This window comes from Rhinoderma darwinii, chromosome 8 (assembly GCF_050947455.1).
Source record: "Rhinoderma darwinii isolate aRhiDar2 chromosome 8, aRhiDar2.hap1, whole genome shotgun sequence".
Classification (NCBI taxonomy): Eukaryota; Metazoa; Chordata; class Amphibia; order Anura; family Rhinodermatidae; genus Rhinoderma; species Rhinoderma darwinii.
Window position 1 is genome coordinate 10,084,429 of NC_134694.1, and position 17,315 is coordinate 10,101,743.

Consider the following 17,315-nt stretch of genomic DNA (forward strand, 5'->3'; position numbering starts at 1 on the left):
AGTGACGTTGAGATCGCCGCTTATGAAACGGAAGTGTCCTGTTTTTGATTGAAGAGCCCGGGACCAGGGTTACCTCGCATACTGGGTGTCTGTGTCAAGTTCTAAGGGTCTGTAGGAGCGCGACCCCTCCCTGACTAACCTGCGGCCCGGTGTGGAGAGGAGCAGCTGCGCTCAGGATGTTCGCGGGACTGCAGGAGCTCGGCATCGCCAATGGGGAGGATCTGAAGGAAAATCTGACCAACTGCACCGAACCCCTGAAAGCCATAGAGCAGTTCCAGGTATTGTCACCTCACTCCCGGATAATGTCCCTGTCGCCCGACTGGCCGTCCGCCGGCTCGTGCCCCCTGTCCCCCGTCACGTGATCTCATCCACCTCTCTTTGGCTGGCCGTTGTTTTCCTTCTCTTCTGTGATAGGATCTGACGCGTTATTATTGCGGTTTTGTCGGCTCACCCTGTTGTGTTCTTCCAGACAGAGAATGGCATCCTGTTGCCGTCGCTGCAGTCGGCGTTACCGTTCCTGGATCTCCACAGCATCCCCCGGCTCGAGTTCCACCAGACCGTGTTCGATGAGCTGAGGGAGAAGTTACTGGAAAGAGTGTCCGCCATTGCGTCCGAAGGAAAAGCCGAGGACAGGTTTGTCTAGCGCTGCAGCTCCGTCTCCTCCGCGATATTTCCATGTTATCAGTGATGTCCGTCATCAAACATCAATCATTGCGTTGTCACAAAGTCTGTCTGCTTTTTAGATCTGTTTCTGGAAAAGCTGGGTAGCTCCCAATATGGCTGCCATTACTGTCACTCAGCTTTCCCAGGCTCTGGTTGGCTACTCTCTAGTTAGTTGATGATGATGATGATTATTTTTTTGAAGATACCGCAAGTTGGAAGAACTATTGGAGAAGTCTTTCCCATTGGTGAAGATGCCGTCCATCCAGCCTGTCGTGATGTGTGTAATGAAGCACTTGCCCAAGGTGAGGTCACTGCATTGTAAGTATTTTTGGCTATTTGTCCGTTGACTTCTAGTGACCCGTTCCCCCCCCGATCCCTCAGGTGCCGGAGAAGAAGCTGAAGCTGGTGATGGCCGACAAGGTGCTGTATAGAGCCTGTGCGGTGGAGGTGAAGCGGCAGATCTGGCAGGATAACCAGGCTCTGTTCGGTGACGAGGTCTCTCCTCTACTCAAGCAATACATCCTGGAGAAGGAGAACATATTACTCAGCAGTGACCTCTCCGTCCTGCACAACTTCTTCAGCCTCACCCCGAAGACCAGACGCCAGGGGGAGGTAAGAACTTGTCTGTACCCCAGGACATTGGCATTTTTATACTTTCTGCGACATTTTCTTCTAACGTTCTCTTCTCTTCTCGCCCCCGTTAGGTGGTCCATAAACTCACTCAGATGATTGGTAAGAACGTGAAGCTGTATGATATGGTCCTGCAGTTCCTGCGCACCCTCTTCTTGAGGACTCGAAACGTTCACTACTGCACCCTCCGGGCAGAGCTGCTTATGTCTTTACATGACCTGGATGTCAGTGAGATCTGCACAGTCGACCCCTGCCACAAGGTATCTGATCTTTCTAAAGATTTATATGTCCGAAATCTTTTACCCGTTATTAAATGGTTAATCCCATGTTAGACATTCCACAGGATATGTCTGATAGATGCGGGTCTCAGCTCTCGGACCCGCATTTATCTCCAGAACTCTGGTCACATGACACGCGTTTCGCCTGGTGAATCACGACTCTTCTCTCATTAATGCCTCATGTTGCTGGGTATAAACACAAACTCAGTAGGCTGTCTGGATGTCGAGATGATTCCCATTACATCAAGGACAGGATGATTAAAAAATATCAGTAGTCCCAGTCGACTGATCCCCTTTTTTTTTTTTTTTTTTTTTTAATAATATAATTTATTACAATAAGATTCAAAACAAAAATTATCAATATACGAGGATAAGTATCCCTGAACTTAAATACAATGTATTGAACCCCCCTCCCTTCCTTTTTTGAGCACTCGGAGAGGAACACAAAAAAATGCTTTATACTGAAGCTTTGCTTTCCCACATTGACTGCAGTATGAGATTGCCACTACAGCAGGGATCGTATGATTATAAACTACAAGGAACTAATCAGTCAGAGAGAGAAATGTATCAAGTAACTGCTGTCTATGTACTGAGGGGAAGGAGCTGTGCTGTAATTGTTTCTTGTTGTGGTGCAGTTCACCTGGTGCCTGGACGCCTGCATCCGAGAGAAGTTTGTGGACGCAAAGAGAGCTCGAGAATTACAGGGATTTCTTGATGGAGTTAAGAAGGGTCAAGAACAGGTTCTGGGGTGAGGACCACAATATGTTACTTCACTGTAATCTTCTTGCTAGGGGGCGCTAGTCTCCTGTGCTCTATCGGCATTCTTCTCTACACTTTATAAATGACAAAACTCCTCTCTATAGACTTATATGTTAGTGATTTCTCTTCTGTTTATGACAGAGACTTGTCCATGATCCTGTGTGACCCCTTCGCCGTCAACACTTTAGCTTTGAGCACCATCCGGAATCTACAGGAGCTGATCAGCCAAGAATCCCTGCCCAGGGTGAGTAACCTACATACAATGGGGGAATTTATTAAGACTGGAGTTTCATACGTCAGTCTTAATAATCTGAAAAGTTGGTATAAACTCATTCATTATTCATTGAATTAGCGCAGTGTGTTGTGCAGTAACTTTGTTTGGCCAGCAGATGTCGCCATTGGTAATAATTTCCTTTGGATGATAATAATAATAATGACAAACACTTTAATTTCTGTAAAAATGTCCACTAATTCTGTCAAGATGGTTTTGCTTTGCAGGACAACCATGAATTGCATCTGCTGCTTAGAATGCTTTCCCTGGGGCACGGAGCCTGGGACATGATAGACAGTCAGGTGTTCAAGGAGCCGAAGCTGGTAAGATGAAGCAGAGCAATGGAAAACACAGGTCATTTTCAGAGATGTGATGTAATCCCTTGTACATGTGAAGACTTTAATATAAACTTGTCCAGAAGTGGAGATTCCCTTGAAATAATTTAATTCCCTCTACAAAACGTCAGTAGGCGTGCGCCAGCTTTATCTCCACCAGGGTATCTTTGACATTCCCTTTAGTCCCCGTCTCACAATAGACTCCTAAATTGTTTCTAATCATTAGACTTTCTCTTTACAGGATTCTGAGATGATCACCAAGTTCTTGCCCATGCTGATGTCCTTAGTCGTTGATGATTACACGTTTAATGTAGAACACAAGTTACCGACAGAAGAGAAAGTACCCGTCACGTACCCCAATACTCTGCCGGATGTCTTTACCAAGTGAGTAATGTGTCATGCCCAGTCCAGAGCACATATATACAGGGTGTTAAGTCAGGAACCTTCTGGCACTAGACTAATGACCCATCACACCCTCGTCCTCATCCATCTTTAATACAACTGATTTGTTAAGATTTGACCAGGTTTTATTCTAAAAATTAGAAAGTAAAATGTTCCTGATATATACATTTTGCTTAGATTTTTCTTTATGACTTGTCAGGTTTCTGCAGGAGAACAGAATCGCCTGTGAGATAGGACTATATTACCTGTTACACATCACAAAGCTGAGGAATAAGAACTCTCTGCTCCGCCTGCTCCCCGCCATCAGTAAGTTCACCGCCACCATCTGTGGTCTTGTGCTTTGCAAAATCGGAATGCTGCTAATCTAGAATTCTGCCAGATCTGATAGTGATGTGCTGAGCAGCCATAACATTAAAACCACTGACAGGTGACTTGATGATCTGGTAACAATGGCGCCTAACGGGGGAGGGGGGGGTATATATCAGCGGCAAGCGATCAGTCCGTTCTTGAGGTTGACGTGTTAGACGCAGGAGAATTTGAGATATGTGAGGATCTGAGCGACTTTGACAAAGGCCAAATTGTGATGTGTAGACGACTGGGTCAGAAGATCTCCAGAACGGCCGGACTTGTGGGGAGTCCCCGGTATACAGTGGTCAGTAATTACCAAAAGTGCTCCAACGAAGGACAACCGGTGATCTGGTCAGGGGCGCCCAGGGCTCACTATGCACGTGGGGAGTGAAGGCTAGCCTGTCTGGTCCGATTCCACAGAAGAACTACAGTACCACAAATTGCAGATATGCAGCAAGCTGCGACGTTCTGCAGAGCAGTCAGAATGCCCATGATGACCCCTGTCCACTGCCAAACGCACCCACGATGGCCACATGAGCATCTGAACTGGAGCAATGTAAGAAGGCGCCTTTTTACATCATGTGGACGGCCATGTGTGTCGCTCACCTGGGGAAGAGATGGCATCAGGATGCATTATGGGAATAAGACAAGCCAGCGGGGGCAGGGTGATTATCTGGGCAATGTTCTGCTGGGAAACCTTGTGTCCTGTCATTCATGTGAATGTGACCCGTATCACCGACCTAAACTTTGCTACAGACCAGTGCCCCCTTCATGGCAGCGGTATTCCCCAATGGCAGTGCCCTCTTTCCGCAGGATAATGCCCCCGCCGCACTGCAGACATTGTTCAGGAATGATGAGGAACATGACAAAGACTTCAAGGTGTTGTCTTCAAATTCCCCAGATCTCAATCCGATCGATCAGCCGTGGGATGTGCTGGAAAAACATGGAGGCCCCACTTCTCATCTTACCGGACTTAAAGGATCTACTGCTAACATCTTGGTGCCAGTTTTCGGAGGTCTAAGGCCCTGTTCACACAGTTTTTTTTTGGCGCTGATTTTGACATGGATTCCATGTTGCAATCCGTACAAAATAACGCCCCAAACCACCTCCCATTAATTTCAATGGGAGGCGGAAGTGTTTTTCCTGCTCACGGTTTTTGCGACATGCCCTTCCTTCCCGCTGTTCCGTCTTTGAAACCAATGGGATGCTGCAAAAATCGTGGCAAAGTGCAGGCAGGTCAAAATCTGCCCTAAAATTCCTGAAGGAATATCGAGGCAGATTTTTTTTTAAATTTTTTTTTATTTTGTTTTTCTGCTTGCAAAATACTCAGTGTGAACCAGGCCTTATGGAGTTAATCTCTTAACTGGTCAGTGCTGTTCCTCCGTCACGAGGGGGATCTTACACCATGTTAGGTTAAGGTGGTTTTAATGTTCTGGCTTTACAGTGCGTATCGAGCTCTTGCAAACAAAATAAATACAAATCTATATTTCTTTATTGGACAATATTTTTTATTTCCAGAGGAGACGTATAATGACACGGCGTTCACAGACATCTTCCTGCACCTCTTCACCAGTAACCTCACGCTGCTGTCAGAGGAGTTCGCTTCAGAAGAATTTTGCACCCACATATTTAATGGTTTCTTCATTAGCGCCCTCACCAGGTAAGCTCCTCTTACTGTCACTGGTAATCCAATACTCCAAATACCATCCAGTCCAGAGACCTGCAGCTGCCATCGCCCCGTGATGAATGTACCAGGTTTTTTCGGACTGTTAATTGGCATCCGGTCCCTATAATCTTCTAATGATTTTTTTTTTTTTTAAATCTAGTCTTAAAGATGAACTTCTGATGTCCTAAATGTGTGAGGAGATCTGATTGGCGAAGTCTGTGATCTGACGCATCACTCTTAGCACACTGCCACTTAAATCAATGCCAGCAGCAGAAATCTCTGAGCCGTGACAAAGGGGTTAATCTCTGAAGTCCTGTCATTTTGGAAGTCCTTAATGGTTCAATATCGCAGACTTCAGCAATGTGATCCCTTTACGTGTACCTATGACTCATTAGAAGATCCTTTTAGCTAAAGTTCCCATTTCAGTTCACCCTGCTTTGTCCACATCTTACAGTATCCTATTTGGACCCAGGAGTTGTCATATTATTGGGCAGTTTGCTATAGTAAATCCATTTCCCGTGAAATAATGATTAGAACTGCGTGCTCCCGGTGTTACAATTTCTCTGGTCTACATGGCCTGTCCCTACACACTGTTAGCCATGATTGACAAGTGAATGGTAACACCCAGCGCTCCATTTATTCATACGTTTCCAGGAGGAATGACAGAGGAACGACACAACATAGCGTTCTATAAAAAGGCTCTCCAGCTGTGTCATTTCATGACAAGTGTTTACTAAAAACAGACGGTGTCAGGAGAGATGACCGGTCCTCTTTAATGTAAGCAATGACCCCCCCATGACATACATTGCGATATGCGTGCAATAGCCAGAATCTTTTGAGATCTGAAAATGTCAGTAAATTCTCTCATGTACTTAACACGGCAAACACCAAGTGACGTCGCTGTCCTTCTGGAAGGAAAATTTCTCCTCTGTGATCCAAGCAGAGTAAATGTTTGCCCAGCGTTGTGATAAATTCAGGTCCGGCTGTTCAATGAACGTCCGGCTGCTTTGTATGAGGGCTGTTGTGTCGTCGACCATGTAGGCAGTTTCATGGTATAATGGAACCTGTAACCTCTACTAACAAGGAGCCGTCCTATGACTGCAGGAATTCTAGATCCGGATGGATCCGCTGCTCGACTCGTTCTGTTTATTAGGCGATAATAGAAGGACTGGTGTGACGACTACTCCCCCTTCTTTTCTGTCAGAATACTCCTCATTTTAAAGATGGATTAGTTATTACTGAGACCGACGGGTTGCTATGGATGTGTCTCCATAGTAACCCAACTTTCTCACCAAGTCTCATTCCCATTGTCCGGGCAGCAGATAAAGGGGGTAAGTGACTTGGCATCTGTCAGGCCACGCCATTCTCCATGTCTGGTTCTAATAATAATCATCAGATTTCTGTATAAATACATTCTGATGGTGAAGAAAGATGTGGGTAATGGTGTAATACTGTGCACAGCCTCATGGGGGCCGTACACACATGTATAGCACTATTTTATGTCCAATTAATTAATCTTCACGAGTCCCTTCATCCTTTAATTATAATGTAAAACGTTCTATTCCGTTGCCATAGTGATGTTTCTGGGGGCGCTGGGTGACCATTGTGGCTGCCGTTATATTTTCTACAAGGTTTGTAATCCAGCTTTCTGAATCGGTCAGTACTAACTAACAAACGGTTGCATGTGTTTCTGAACCTCCAGAATGTAATAGAAGTCTAGAACTGGTATCTGCAGGTGTTTTATTGTTGGGGAGATACGTTCTAATTCTTACAATTCTTTATTTGAGATTTTGTCTTTTGTGACGCTGACCTCAATGTCGCTAATATAAAAAAATAATCTCCATTTCTGCAGGAAGGAAAACATTCACAGACACGTCCTCCGCCTGTTGCTTCACCTCCACCACAAAGTGACACCTTCCAAGCTGGAGTCTTTACAGAAAGCCTTGGAACCTACCAAAACAGTAAGTGGGGGGTAGAAGTGCCGCTATTGTGACCGTGCGGAGCGCCTGTCATTCATGTCTGCACTTTGCCTTACAGAGTGGCGAGGCCGTGAAGGACCTGTACAACCAGCTGAGCGACAAGCTCCAGCAGAAGAAAGCCAGCCCGCCACCCGCAGAGCCAGAGCCCGCAGCCATGGACTTGACCTTGCACAACGTACCCACCGCTCCGGCAGTTTAACATCTCGCATGGTACCACGTTTATTTTATAGTGATGGACGATCCTGAAGGTGCCAAAACGTTCTGTCATATAAAAGCCAAGGCCGGGCGACCGCTCTGTATCCCAGACTAGGAAGGTAAAACGGGAACCGAGCTGAAGCCTGATAACTGTGCTCTGCAATATGACATGAACGGTGTGTGGCATGGAGGACCAGGGGGCGACACGGGTGCGCTCAGACTCGAAACATGAAACTATTGTGTGGCCCGCTGCACCTGATCATACATTCTACATAGAGAAGAACTCACTCCACAATGCAGATCCAGTATTGGTGGAGTTACCAGCAATCTCCAACTCTCCACCCAGCTACATTCTAACTAACCAGGGCCCACGTCACGTCTCTCACCCTCCGGTCTCCTCGTCCTATCACTTCCTGTTCTCTTTTACCTGGGTTGTCAAAGGAACAGCAGAGTGGAGATGGTTGGAGATTGCTGCAGAATGAACCTTTGTTCTATGTGAGTGTTTTGTGTGTGTGATAGTAGGATGGCATTAGCCGCTGCCTGGTTGTGTGTCTGCTGATAGGATGGCATTAGCCGCTGCCTGGCTGTGTGTCTGCTGATAGTAGGATCGCATTAGCGGCTGCCTGGCTGTGTGTCTGCTGATAGTAGGATCGCATTAGCGGCTGCCTGGCTGTGTGTCTGCTGATAGTAGGATCGCATTAGCGGCTGCCTGGCTGTGTGTCTGCTGATAGTAGGATCGCATTAGCCGCTGCCTGGTTGTGTGTCTGCTGATAGTAGGATGGCATTAGCGGCTGCCTGGCTGTGTGTCTGCTGATAGTAGGATCGCATTAGCTGCTGCCTGGTTGTGTGTCTGCTGATAGTAGGATGGCATTAGCCGCTGCCTGGTTGTGTGTCTGCTGATAGTAGGATGGCATTAGCCGCTGCCTGGTTGTGTGTCTGCTGATAGTAGGATGGCATTAGCCGCTGCCTGGTTGTGTGTCTGCTGATAGTAGGATGGCATTAGCGGCTGCCTGGCTGTGTGTCTGCTGATAGTAGGATCGCATTAGCGGCTGCCTGGCTGTGTGTCTGCTGATAGTAGGATCGCATTAGCGGCTGCCTGGTTGTGTGTCTGCTGATAGGATGGCATTAGCCGCTGCCTGGTTGTGTGTCTGCTGATAGTAGGATGGCATTAGCGGCTGCCTGGCTGTGTGTCTGCTGATAGTAGGATCGCATTAGCTGCTGCCTGGTTGTGTGTCTGCTGATAGTAGGATGGCATTAGCCGCTGCCTGGTTGTGTGTCTGCTGATAGTAGGATGGCATTAGCCGCTGCCTGGTTGTGTGTCTGCTGATAGTAGGATGGCATTAGCCGCTGCCTGGTTGTGTGTCTGCTGATAGTAGGATGGCATTAGCCGCTGCCTGGTTGTGTGTCTGCTGATAGTAGGATCGCATTAGCCGCTGCCTGGTTGTGTGTCTGCTGATAGTAGGATCGCATTAGCCGCTGCCTGGTTGTGTGTCTGCTGATAGGATGGCATTAGCCGCTGCCTGGTTGTGTGTCTGCTGATAGGATGGCATTAGCCGCTGCCTGGTTGTGTGTCTGCTGATAGGATGGCATTAGCCGCTGCCTGGTTGTGTGTCTGCTGATAGGATGGCATTAGCCGCTGCCTGGTTGTGTGTCTGCTGATAGGATCGCATTAGCCGCTGCCTGGTTGTGTGTCTGCTGATAGTAGGATGGCATTAGCCGCTGCCTGGTTGTGTGTCTGCTGATAGTAGGATGGCATTAGCCGCTGCCTGGTTGTGTGTCTGCTGATAGTAGGATGGCATTAGCCGCTGCCTGGTTGTGTGTCTGCTGATAGTAGGATCGCATTAGCCGCTGCCTGGTTGTGTGACTGCTGGATGAGTTTGCATAGACCACACTTTTATTTTATTTTTATTTTTTTACTTTTATTGAATTACAATAAATCTGTTTTTCATAAAAATTTTCCAGCTTCGTGTGCTTTATACAGAGAGAATTGTCAGACACCTATGGTGTTGCTTTTGCCAGGGCAGAAGATAATCGGCATAAAAAGACAAAAAAAAAAAATCCAACCGCAGGTATAGTAACGCATAATACAAAGCTAAATGGTGTCAAACACATTAACCCTTTTGACAACACCCCCTCTCGATATTGCAGTCCTGCGGCTACACAGTAAGGGCCCATTCAAGGGATGTTACGATGATTGAGCATGTAGTAGTAAAGCTGCTATATGCTCAATGGCAATAATTCGACTGGTTTTACATGGCCGTAATGTGACCACTTTTAAGTTCCCGTATTACAGGAGCAAAATTTACAGCCCCCCCCCCCCTTCCCCCGCATTTCTACGGAACCAAACTTACATCAATAGAACCCTATGGTGCGTTACAGCCATCTGAAACTGTTATTAAAGGGGTTTTGTGAGGTGGCCTATGCTAATCAATGTATGACTGGGGGGGTCTGACCAACACTGATCAGCAGAATGAGGGGCAGCGGCCTTCGATGGAGTGCCTGGCAGAGTAAAGTCCATCTGAGGATCGCCGTGCCTGGTACTGTAGCTCAGTCCATTCTAGTGTACGGGGCCAAGCTGCAGTAAAGGGCACAGCCGCTCTTGGGGTACGTTCACATTTACTAACACAATAGTAAATGTTACACAAAAAATGGCAGATTTCTTGCCAAAAATAGGAACGGATCCCAGCAGAGGATGGCTGGTGATAGGTAGGAGAATAATACTGAATACAGACGCAGTCATCCGACAAGTGTGCTCCACATAATACAGGGCGAAATAACCAGTGTGAATAATCCTGTAGATTTACAAATGCCAAGCTACGGCAAGTGGTGCCAGCGGCGCAGACCCTAGAATACAAGAAGTTACTGACTGTACTACTAGCTGTATAAACGATGCACAAAAGGAGGAATGTAGCTGAAAGGGCTCTGCGCTGACTTCATGGCGACCTTAAAAAAAAATAAAAAATGTTGAGGAAGCAGAGCTGCAGTATAAAACATGGCGTATTGAAAGAGCCATAGCCAGAGTTTCCAAGACTGGAGGAGATGGACTAATTTAGACCATACACCTCCTACTAGTCCTCATCAATGTCTTCCTCTGTTAGTAGCAGTTTAGGAATGTCTGTTGGAATTTCCTGTTCCCCAAATTTACCATGAAATGAAATGGAGAGATCCACAATTCTATCCAGAGGGAGGACACTGGTCGCTGTGATTCCTCCAGCACTGGATGACCTGGGGGTAGATTCTGAATGACCACCTGGAGGAGGACCATGATCAGGCAGCATCGAGGACTTCTTCAACACGCTCTTACTAAAGGAAGGTCCTCCAGAGGTACATGCAATCATTATCCTGGGGTCATGCCCTTTGGCTGGACCTCCTTTATTGGTGCCCAGTGGTGGACGTAGCAGTGCCCAGTCTATGCTGTTATCAGGGGTGAACTCAAACTTAAGTTTGGGAATGAAGATTGCATTTTCATCTGTACTTCTTGTCAGTACCAGGACTCCTTGACTTTGTCTGATGATTTCATTGGTTCTGGACCAGACATGTTGACTCGGCTCTTCCCGGTTTCTCGTTTCGGTTGGGTTTAGTTCGGATCCCAAGATGATGATGTGTTTCTCACACTCCAACCCCACCGAGTCGGCCCCGGTATGAGACCATGAGTTATTTTCTCCTAAGAGTGTCCCAGGTTGTGAGTTGTGATCTCCGGTGTCTTTGGGATGACTTGACTGACACTTTTCTTGACAATGATCTTCTGTGCTTGGGTTATACAAGGAATCTTCCCTAGAAGAACCATCAACCACCTTAATGTCAGAACATCGGGGTGGTGCGGGGTCAGTAGGTGGATCTTGGTTTTGTTTAGTTGCCTGGTTCTCCTCCTCATGATATGGAGAAGGTTGTGAACGTTGCTCCTTGTAGTCCTCTGGAAGCTGCTCGTGCTCCGTGACTGAGGTGCCGCTACCTTGTTTGATGATTATCCCGTCATTCGTCCTTTCGGATGTTGTTGGGGAGCCGGTCAAGTGTGAGGACTCCTGTATGTTGGATTCTTCCATGCTACACGTGTCTCCGTGGACATGTGGCCTGTCTCCAGGCGGAGCACTTTGTAGCGGACCATGGTAGACTTGATCGTCATGCGTTCTGGAGTCGTCACAACCATTGTCACCCTGAAGCAAACTATTCATCTTCTGACTTATTTGGTGGTCTCCTTTAGCTTTATCCGCCAGCAGAATCTTGGCCCGTCCAGACTGGTTCATGTTCTCTCTAGAGGGAGAATCAATACATTGTAACGGCACCGCTAATCTGAACAGAATGGGGATTGTAAAGCGTCAGAAATTGTTCTCACCGTCTACTGGCTATTCCCGGCCTCTGCCTTGAGGACTCGGTCTGTTGTGCTGCTGGTCCGGGTAACGTTCTCTGCCTACGGCTCCAGTGCGGCTGCTTGTTAAGTGTCGTCTGATGAAGAATGAGGGTCCGTTTCACTTCTGTTCCCACCCAAAACAAGAACACTGAGATTAGAGACCGTTCAATGCTGTTAGACTATATTAAGAGGGGTTTCTGGAGAAAAAAAAAACTAAGAAACGGTCTTGTGCCACCCTCGTCCATGGGCTGTTTCTGGTATTGCAGCTCTTCGCCATTGATCTGGTTACGGGCCAGGCGCGGTTTAGCCGCTTTTTGCGTGCGTTAGATAATCTGCTATAACTTTATTTGTGATTTTCGTGCTGATTTTATTTACTCTTTAGCTGATTATTTTTATCTGGTAAGTTCGTGTTACCCTAAAATAGCATCTGTATTTGTGATCTTCATGGTCTACCATAAATTGATAGCACGTGTCTGTCAGGGTAATTGGGTTAAGGCTCGTGTTATGACAATGATTGGCGGGGGGCCCCTTGTTCTTGCGGGTGTATTTTATGTGTATTTTTATTTTTTTTATTTTTGTTTTGGGGCCTGTCCCTTAGAGCTCCGAAAAGACCTGTGAGAGACACTGCTGATTTGTGTCTAAAAATAAATGACTAAATGCTGGTGTTCTGGTCACTATTGTCATTGTTAGGGCTGTGCTGGGCCTTCTACTGGCGATCATGGGACCAATAGACACGGCGGCCTCTATTCTATACACCGCGCTCTTTTAGTTCTGTGTGTGTAAAGAAAAGATAAAAGCACTAAAAAGGCTTCTGTCTTCTCACCCGACATTCAGCTGCCCAATCACTCGGGCAGAAAGCTTAAGCCTGTGCGGAATCTATAGAGTGGTCATTAACTGGTTAAGTGAATATTCTGAGCTGCAATACTCGACACGACCAATGGACGATAGCACGGATTGTGGAGGAAAAACAACGTCGTCCTTACAGTATATACTCCACCCGTTTTTCTGTTCCTGCGGGCCGAGCCCCGCCACAGACCACGCCCTGGCACCGGCAGTAAACAAGATTACAGGGAGAGGGAAGAATCTGCATGGCCGGTCTGAGCTCTGTATTCATTTAGTGCTTCTATAGAAGCTTCTGTCTTAGGGCTTATTCACACGGCCGTTTTAATGGAAAGTGTGAAGGGGCTGTTGAAAAATAGGATTTTCACGGATCCCTCATAGATTTAAAGAGGTTCTGTCACCACATTATAAGTGGCCTGTCTCCTGCATAATGTGATCGGCGCTATGATTGGTCAGCGTCATACACTCCAATGTACACTTGGTCTAAAGTAAAAACACGGCCAGTTGGGCATTAAGAAACTCATTAGCTTTATCGAACTTATACCTATATTTTTTGGCTAGGTCAACTGGGGTATGTCTGTTGGTGGTTTACCCATAGACGACTGAACCCCTCTACAGACCTTGAGGTAACCCTGCTGGGATCCTATAAGGCCCTCAACAATTCTCTGTTCTGACTGGTGCCCCCACCAGGTCACCTACTCACGATACCACCTTGAGGGTGTGGCAGAGGTCTCCTGCTTTTTAGAGCCGGGCAGGTGTCATGGTTACCTAGGATGCCTCTCCTGACACACATACGTAGGCTCTCCAGTCCATCTATGTGGGCAGAATTGGGCATACTGATTCTGGAGGATGTGGTGATAGAGAATATGCTTGTCACTATTACACAACTCTGGACTAAGCATCAGATCCCACCGCACTAGAAATTCCGATACTTTCAGCTTAGACCTGCCCTCTGGTCGCAGTTTGCGGGTTCTGATCTAAGATTGTGCACATCGCGGGTGGAGGACTGGGTGACGCAGGAAACATTAGCCAAACCACCATCCACTCTCTACAAACAATTGTTCTGGGGTCTATCCCAATAAAACTGGCAGAGCTTTAGATAGATGGACCCAGATCCTACCCTCCATCTCTAATGAAGATCACGATGAAATGCTGGGTCCCTTGATATCCGCAAGAGATCGGCTCATCCAAATAAAATTCTTTCACCAAACTTACTACATCCCGTCTAAACTTTTTAGAATGGGGAATCTCTCTGGTCCTACATGCCCCTGGTGCGGGGGAGGAGGGCTCCTTCCTTCACGTGTTCCGGGAGTGCCTGTTTTCTATCTGACTTTTGTTTAGAAGTCCTAGAATTTATCGAGTCAAAAGTTGGACTTCCTTGTATGTTGGACCCTAAAGTCTGCTTACTCCTGGTGGGGACCTTCTTCACAGTGTTGCTACCAGATCCCTTATCATGATGTTATTGTTATATGCAGAAAAGATTATTCTTCTGAACTGGAAGCTCCGTAAGGTCCCTACACTGCAAGCCCGGACCGCACTGACTAATTCCAATCTCCCCCTATTCAAACTTACATATGAAGCACATGGATGTCCGGATACATTTATGAAAACCTGGCCCCCCTGGATAGCCGATCCTCCTACTTCCTAGACAATAGTAGTCCTTCTGGATCGTCTCCTGTGATTGGCCGGCTCCCTCGCTGAACACCTTTTATGTATTGCATTTCACTGACCACTAGTATTTTTGTCTTCTGTAAACCAGTGGAAAGCTGTGATGTTCTGGGGTTGTTTGCTCTACGTTGTATAATTAAAGGGGTTTTCCCATGAAGGACAGGATACGTCATAAATGTCAGATAGGTGCGGTTCCCACCTCTGGGTCCCCCACCTATCTTTAGAACGGGGCCCCCTAAACTCTGTTCTACCTTTGTCTGATCTCACTGCCTCCCGGCCACCTACTGGTTATATGGTTGTGAGTTACGTAAACAGCGTAACTCGCTGCGCTACGCTTTTTCCATAACTTCCATAGTAGTGAATGCCTTTTAGGGAAGCAGCGTAGCATGTGAGCTGCGCTGTCTCCGTAACTACCATTCAGTTCTACAGGACTTACGGAAACAGCGTAGCGCAGCGAGTTACGCTGTTTATGTAACTCGCGACCATATAACCAGGCGGTGGCCGGGAGAAGACGGCTGCAATACCTGTGAATCGCTGCTAAATGCCTGTTGACGATTCACAGTGAGCAAAAAGACATGAAGGGGAAGCAGCGCTTGTACAAGCGCTGCACCCCCTTCAAAACAGCTGATCGGTGGAGGTCCCGGGTGTGGGACCCTCACCCATCAGCTATTGATGGACTATCCTGAGGATAGGCCATCAATTTTTAGGGGCTGGATAATTGGCTCTATTCACACAACCGGGTCCGAGTGTTGGCCAATTCTGAGCCGTTTTGTATCCGTTTCCGTTCTGCTAATATTAGCTGAATATCACACATGGTAATTTCTCGTCCTTCCATGACTACACACCCTTCTGCGGGCCTGGCACAGATCACTACATGACGGTTACGAGGGAGCTGGAAATAAAAACAGGATATTGTATAAAATGTGTAAACGAGGGCGAGGTAGTTAATTAAAGGGTTTAACACTCCCCTGAAAAGAACACGCCGCCATTACTCACGCCCGGGAACGTCTCTTTGTTTATAATCACAGTTCTGCTTTCATTTTATATTTGCCACCAACAACTGAAACTACAAGTCCCAGCATGCTGTTCGTTTCAGAGCACTTTGCTACTGAGTCAAAAGTATGTGCCCCATTTTAATTGGTGGAATTGGCCATATTAGCCACGCCCATTGTTAACAGACGCAGAAAATCCAGTATACAGCAATCAAAAAATGGAGACGTGTAAGGCTCTGAGGGATCGATGGCTCTGAGGGATCGATGGCTCTGAGGGATCGATGGCTCTGAGGGATCTGCTGCGAATGTCGTGTGCCAGACACCGCAGGAACCCTCAGCGTTGTGGAGTCCGTGCCACGACCGGGTCAGATGTACAGGGGCACGAGGGTGACTATACAATATTAGGCAGGTGGTTACATTTTTATGACTGATCGGTGTATGTATTATTACACAAAATCCTAATATCATTGAGTGGTGTTTGTAAAAGAGGCTGGGGCTGTGACAACTGCTCATTAATTACCATGATAAGGAGGTTGGTAATAGGCTGATACTGTAGTACTAGGAGTGTGGACTAATAAACACCCCATTAACCCATTCACTGCTAGCGTTCAATGCGTGACCCCCCCCCCCCCCCTCTCTGATGTTTTGTGCTGTGTCCTTTAGAACAAAATGGAATATAGATCACCATACAACTCTATAATTCAGTAAAATTATAACAGATGTAGCTCCCATCCTCAGATTTGCATATAATTTCCCATGATGCATTAACCTGAACTCTCCCTAGGTTAAATAAATGTCCCACTGAAGATCTCCATGTTAGAGGTCGCTGTATGTATTATATAGTGTATTGTTTTGCACTAGTGGAGGCCTTGCGGGCTGGAGTTGAGGTTCTGAGCTGCTACTATGTGTGGTGGTAAGAGGCCTTCTGGTATGAGAGGTGTGCGCCCAGCTTAGGAGCTTATATTGGTTCTGTAAGCATGTGGCCTTATTAGAACCTGAAGTTTACAAACTATAGAATAATGTAATGAATTTAAAATGATTTGGTTAGTTCTCCTCTACAATATGTACTAAAAATATTTATTCATTTTTAATTCTCTGCCAATGAATGGCTGTGCGGACCCCGGCTTGCTTTGAGAGCACCTAAGACCTGCTCACAGTAGCATGCCCCATAATAAAAGTTTGCGTGACTTATTCTTTTCGAAACTCAGCAAACTTAGGGAGACTTTCAGATTTGCATAATTTCCCATGGTGCATTGCTTGAAACTCTCCCTACGTTAAATAAATGTCCCACTGAAGGTATTCCTCTTAGAAGTCGTGGTATGTATTATATAGTGTATTATTCTGCACTTGTGAAGGCTTTGTGGGCTGGAGATTTACTCACTGGTTGAGGTTCTGAGCTGCTGCTATGTGTGGCGGCAACAGGCCTTCTGGTGTGAGTGGTGCTGGCCCAGTTTATGAGCTTCTATTGGTTCTCTAAGCATGTGATACAAAGGCTTTATTAGAGATTGGAGTTTACAAAGTTTAGTATCACGTATTAAATTTGAAATGACGATCAAATTCTCACCTACAAAATGTACCAAAAATATTTTTTTATTTTTTATATATATATTTTATTTTTTTTGTCAAATTTTTTTTCAGCCAATGGACTGTTCCACTGGGAGTACCTAGGCTTGCACTGCACCTGGACCTGCACCGGCCAGCAACCTCGACAGCACAAACCAAAATGCCATGTTTTTATGTTTTGTTGACCATTGGACTTATTCCTTTCAAAACTCAGTAAACTTAGGGCGAATTTCAGCAATGCATTCTGGGAAACTATGCAAATTGCACACTTTCTATTGGTGGAGATGTAAATTATTCAAAATGGCTGCCAGGTAGGCGGTCCATCTGGCGAGGGAATGCAATTCAGGACCTTGAGCATGGGCTTCTTCTCTCTACATA

At 46.4% G+C, this 17,315-nt stretch overlaps 2 protein-coding genes across 6 annotated transcripts in view; one reads left to right on the forward strand and one right to left on the reverse strand.

The window, feature by feature from the left end:
- On the forward strand, positions 1-8,165 carry NELFB (negative elongation factor complex member B). The gene is made up of 13 exons (XM_075835020.1): positions 1-278; positions 470-633; positions 866-965; positions 1,045-1,275; positions 1,368-1,553; positions 2,207-2,319; positions 2,472-2,574; positions 2,829-2,924; positions 3,178-3,320; positions 3,538-3,644; positions 5,205-5,346; positions 7,205-7,313; positions 7,390-8,165. Exons 1-13 carry the CDS (start codon positions 177-179, stop codon positions 7,528-7,530), a joined length of 1,737 nt encoding a protein of 578 aa, XP_075691135.1. The 5' UTR covers positions 1-176; the 3' UTR covers positions 7,531-8,165.
- Positions 8,166-9,508: 1,343 nt separating this feature from the next.
- Positions 9,509-17,315, reverse strand: part of LOC142659187 (uncharacterized) — a 186,550-nt gene continuing 178,743 nt past the window's right edge. For all 5 annotated transcript variants that reach the window (XM_075835044.1, XM_075835046.1, XM_075835047.1 and 2 more), the window contains 2 exons: positions 11,860-11,998; positions 9,509-11,777 (listed from right to left, as the gene is read on the reverse strand). In XM_075835044.1, the coding sequence (XP_075691159.1) occupies positions 10,595-11,777; positions 11,860-11,998 (1,322 nt within the window). In that variant the 3' untranslated portion in view covers positions 9,509-10,594. The remainder of the gene's footprint in view (positions 11,778-11,859; positions 11,999-17,315) is intronic.

Bases quoted from the DNA above. Each gene is read 5' to 3' on its own strand.
- NELFB (XM_075835020.1), top strand. From the start codon at position 177: ATGTTCGCGGGACTGCAGGAGCTCGGCATCGCCAATGGGGAGGATCTG. The intron at 1,554-2,206 runs GTATCTGATCTT...GTTGTGGTGCAG, and splicing joins CAGTCGACCCCTGCCACAAG to TTCACCTGGTGCCTGGACGC. The intron at 2,575-2,828 runs GTGAGTAACCTA...TTTGCTTTGCAG, and splicing joins GCCAAGAATCCCTGCCCAGG to GACAACCATGAATTGCATCT.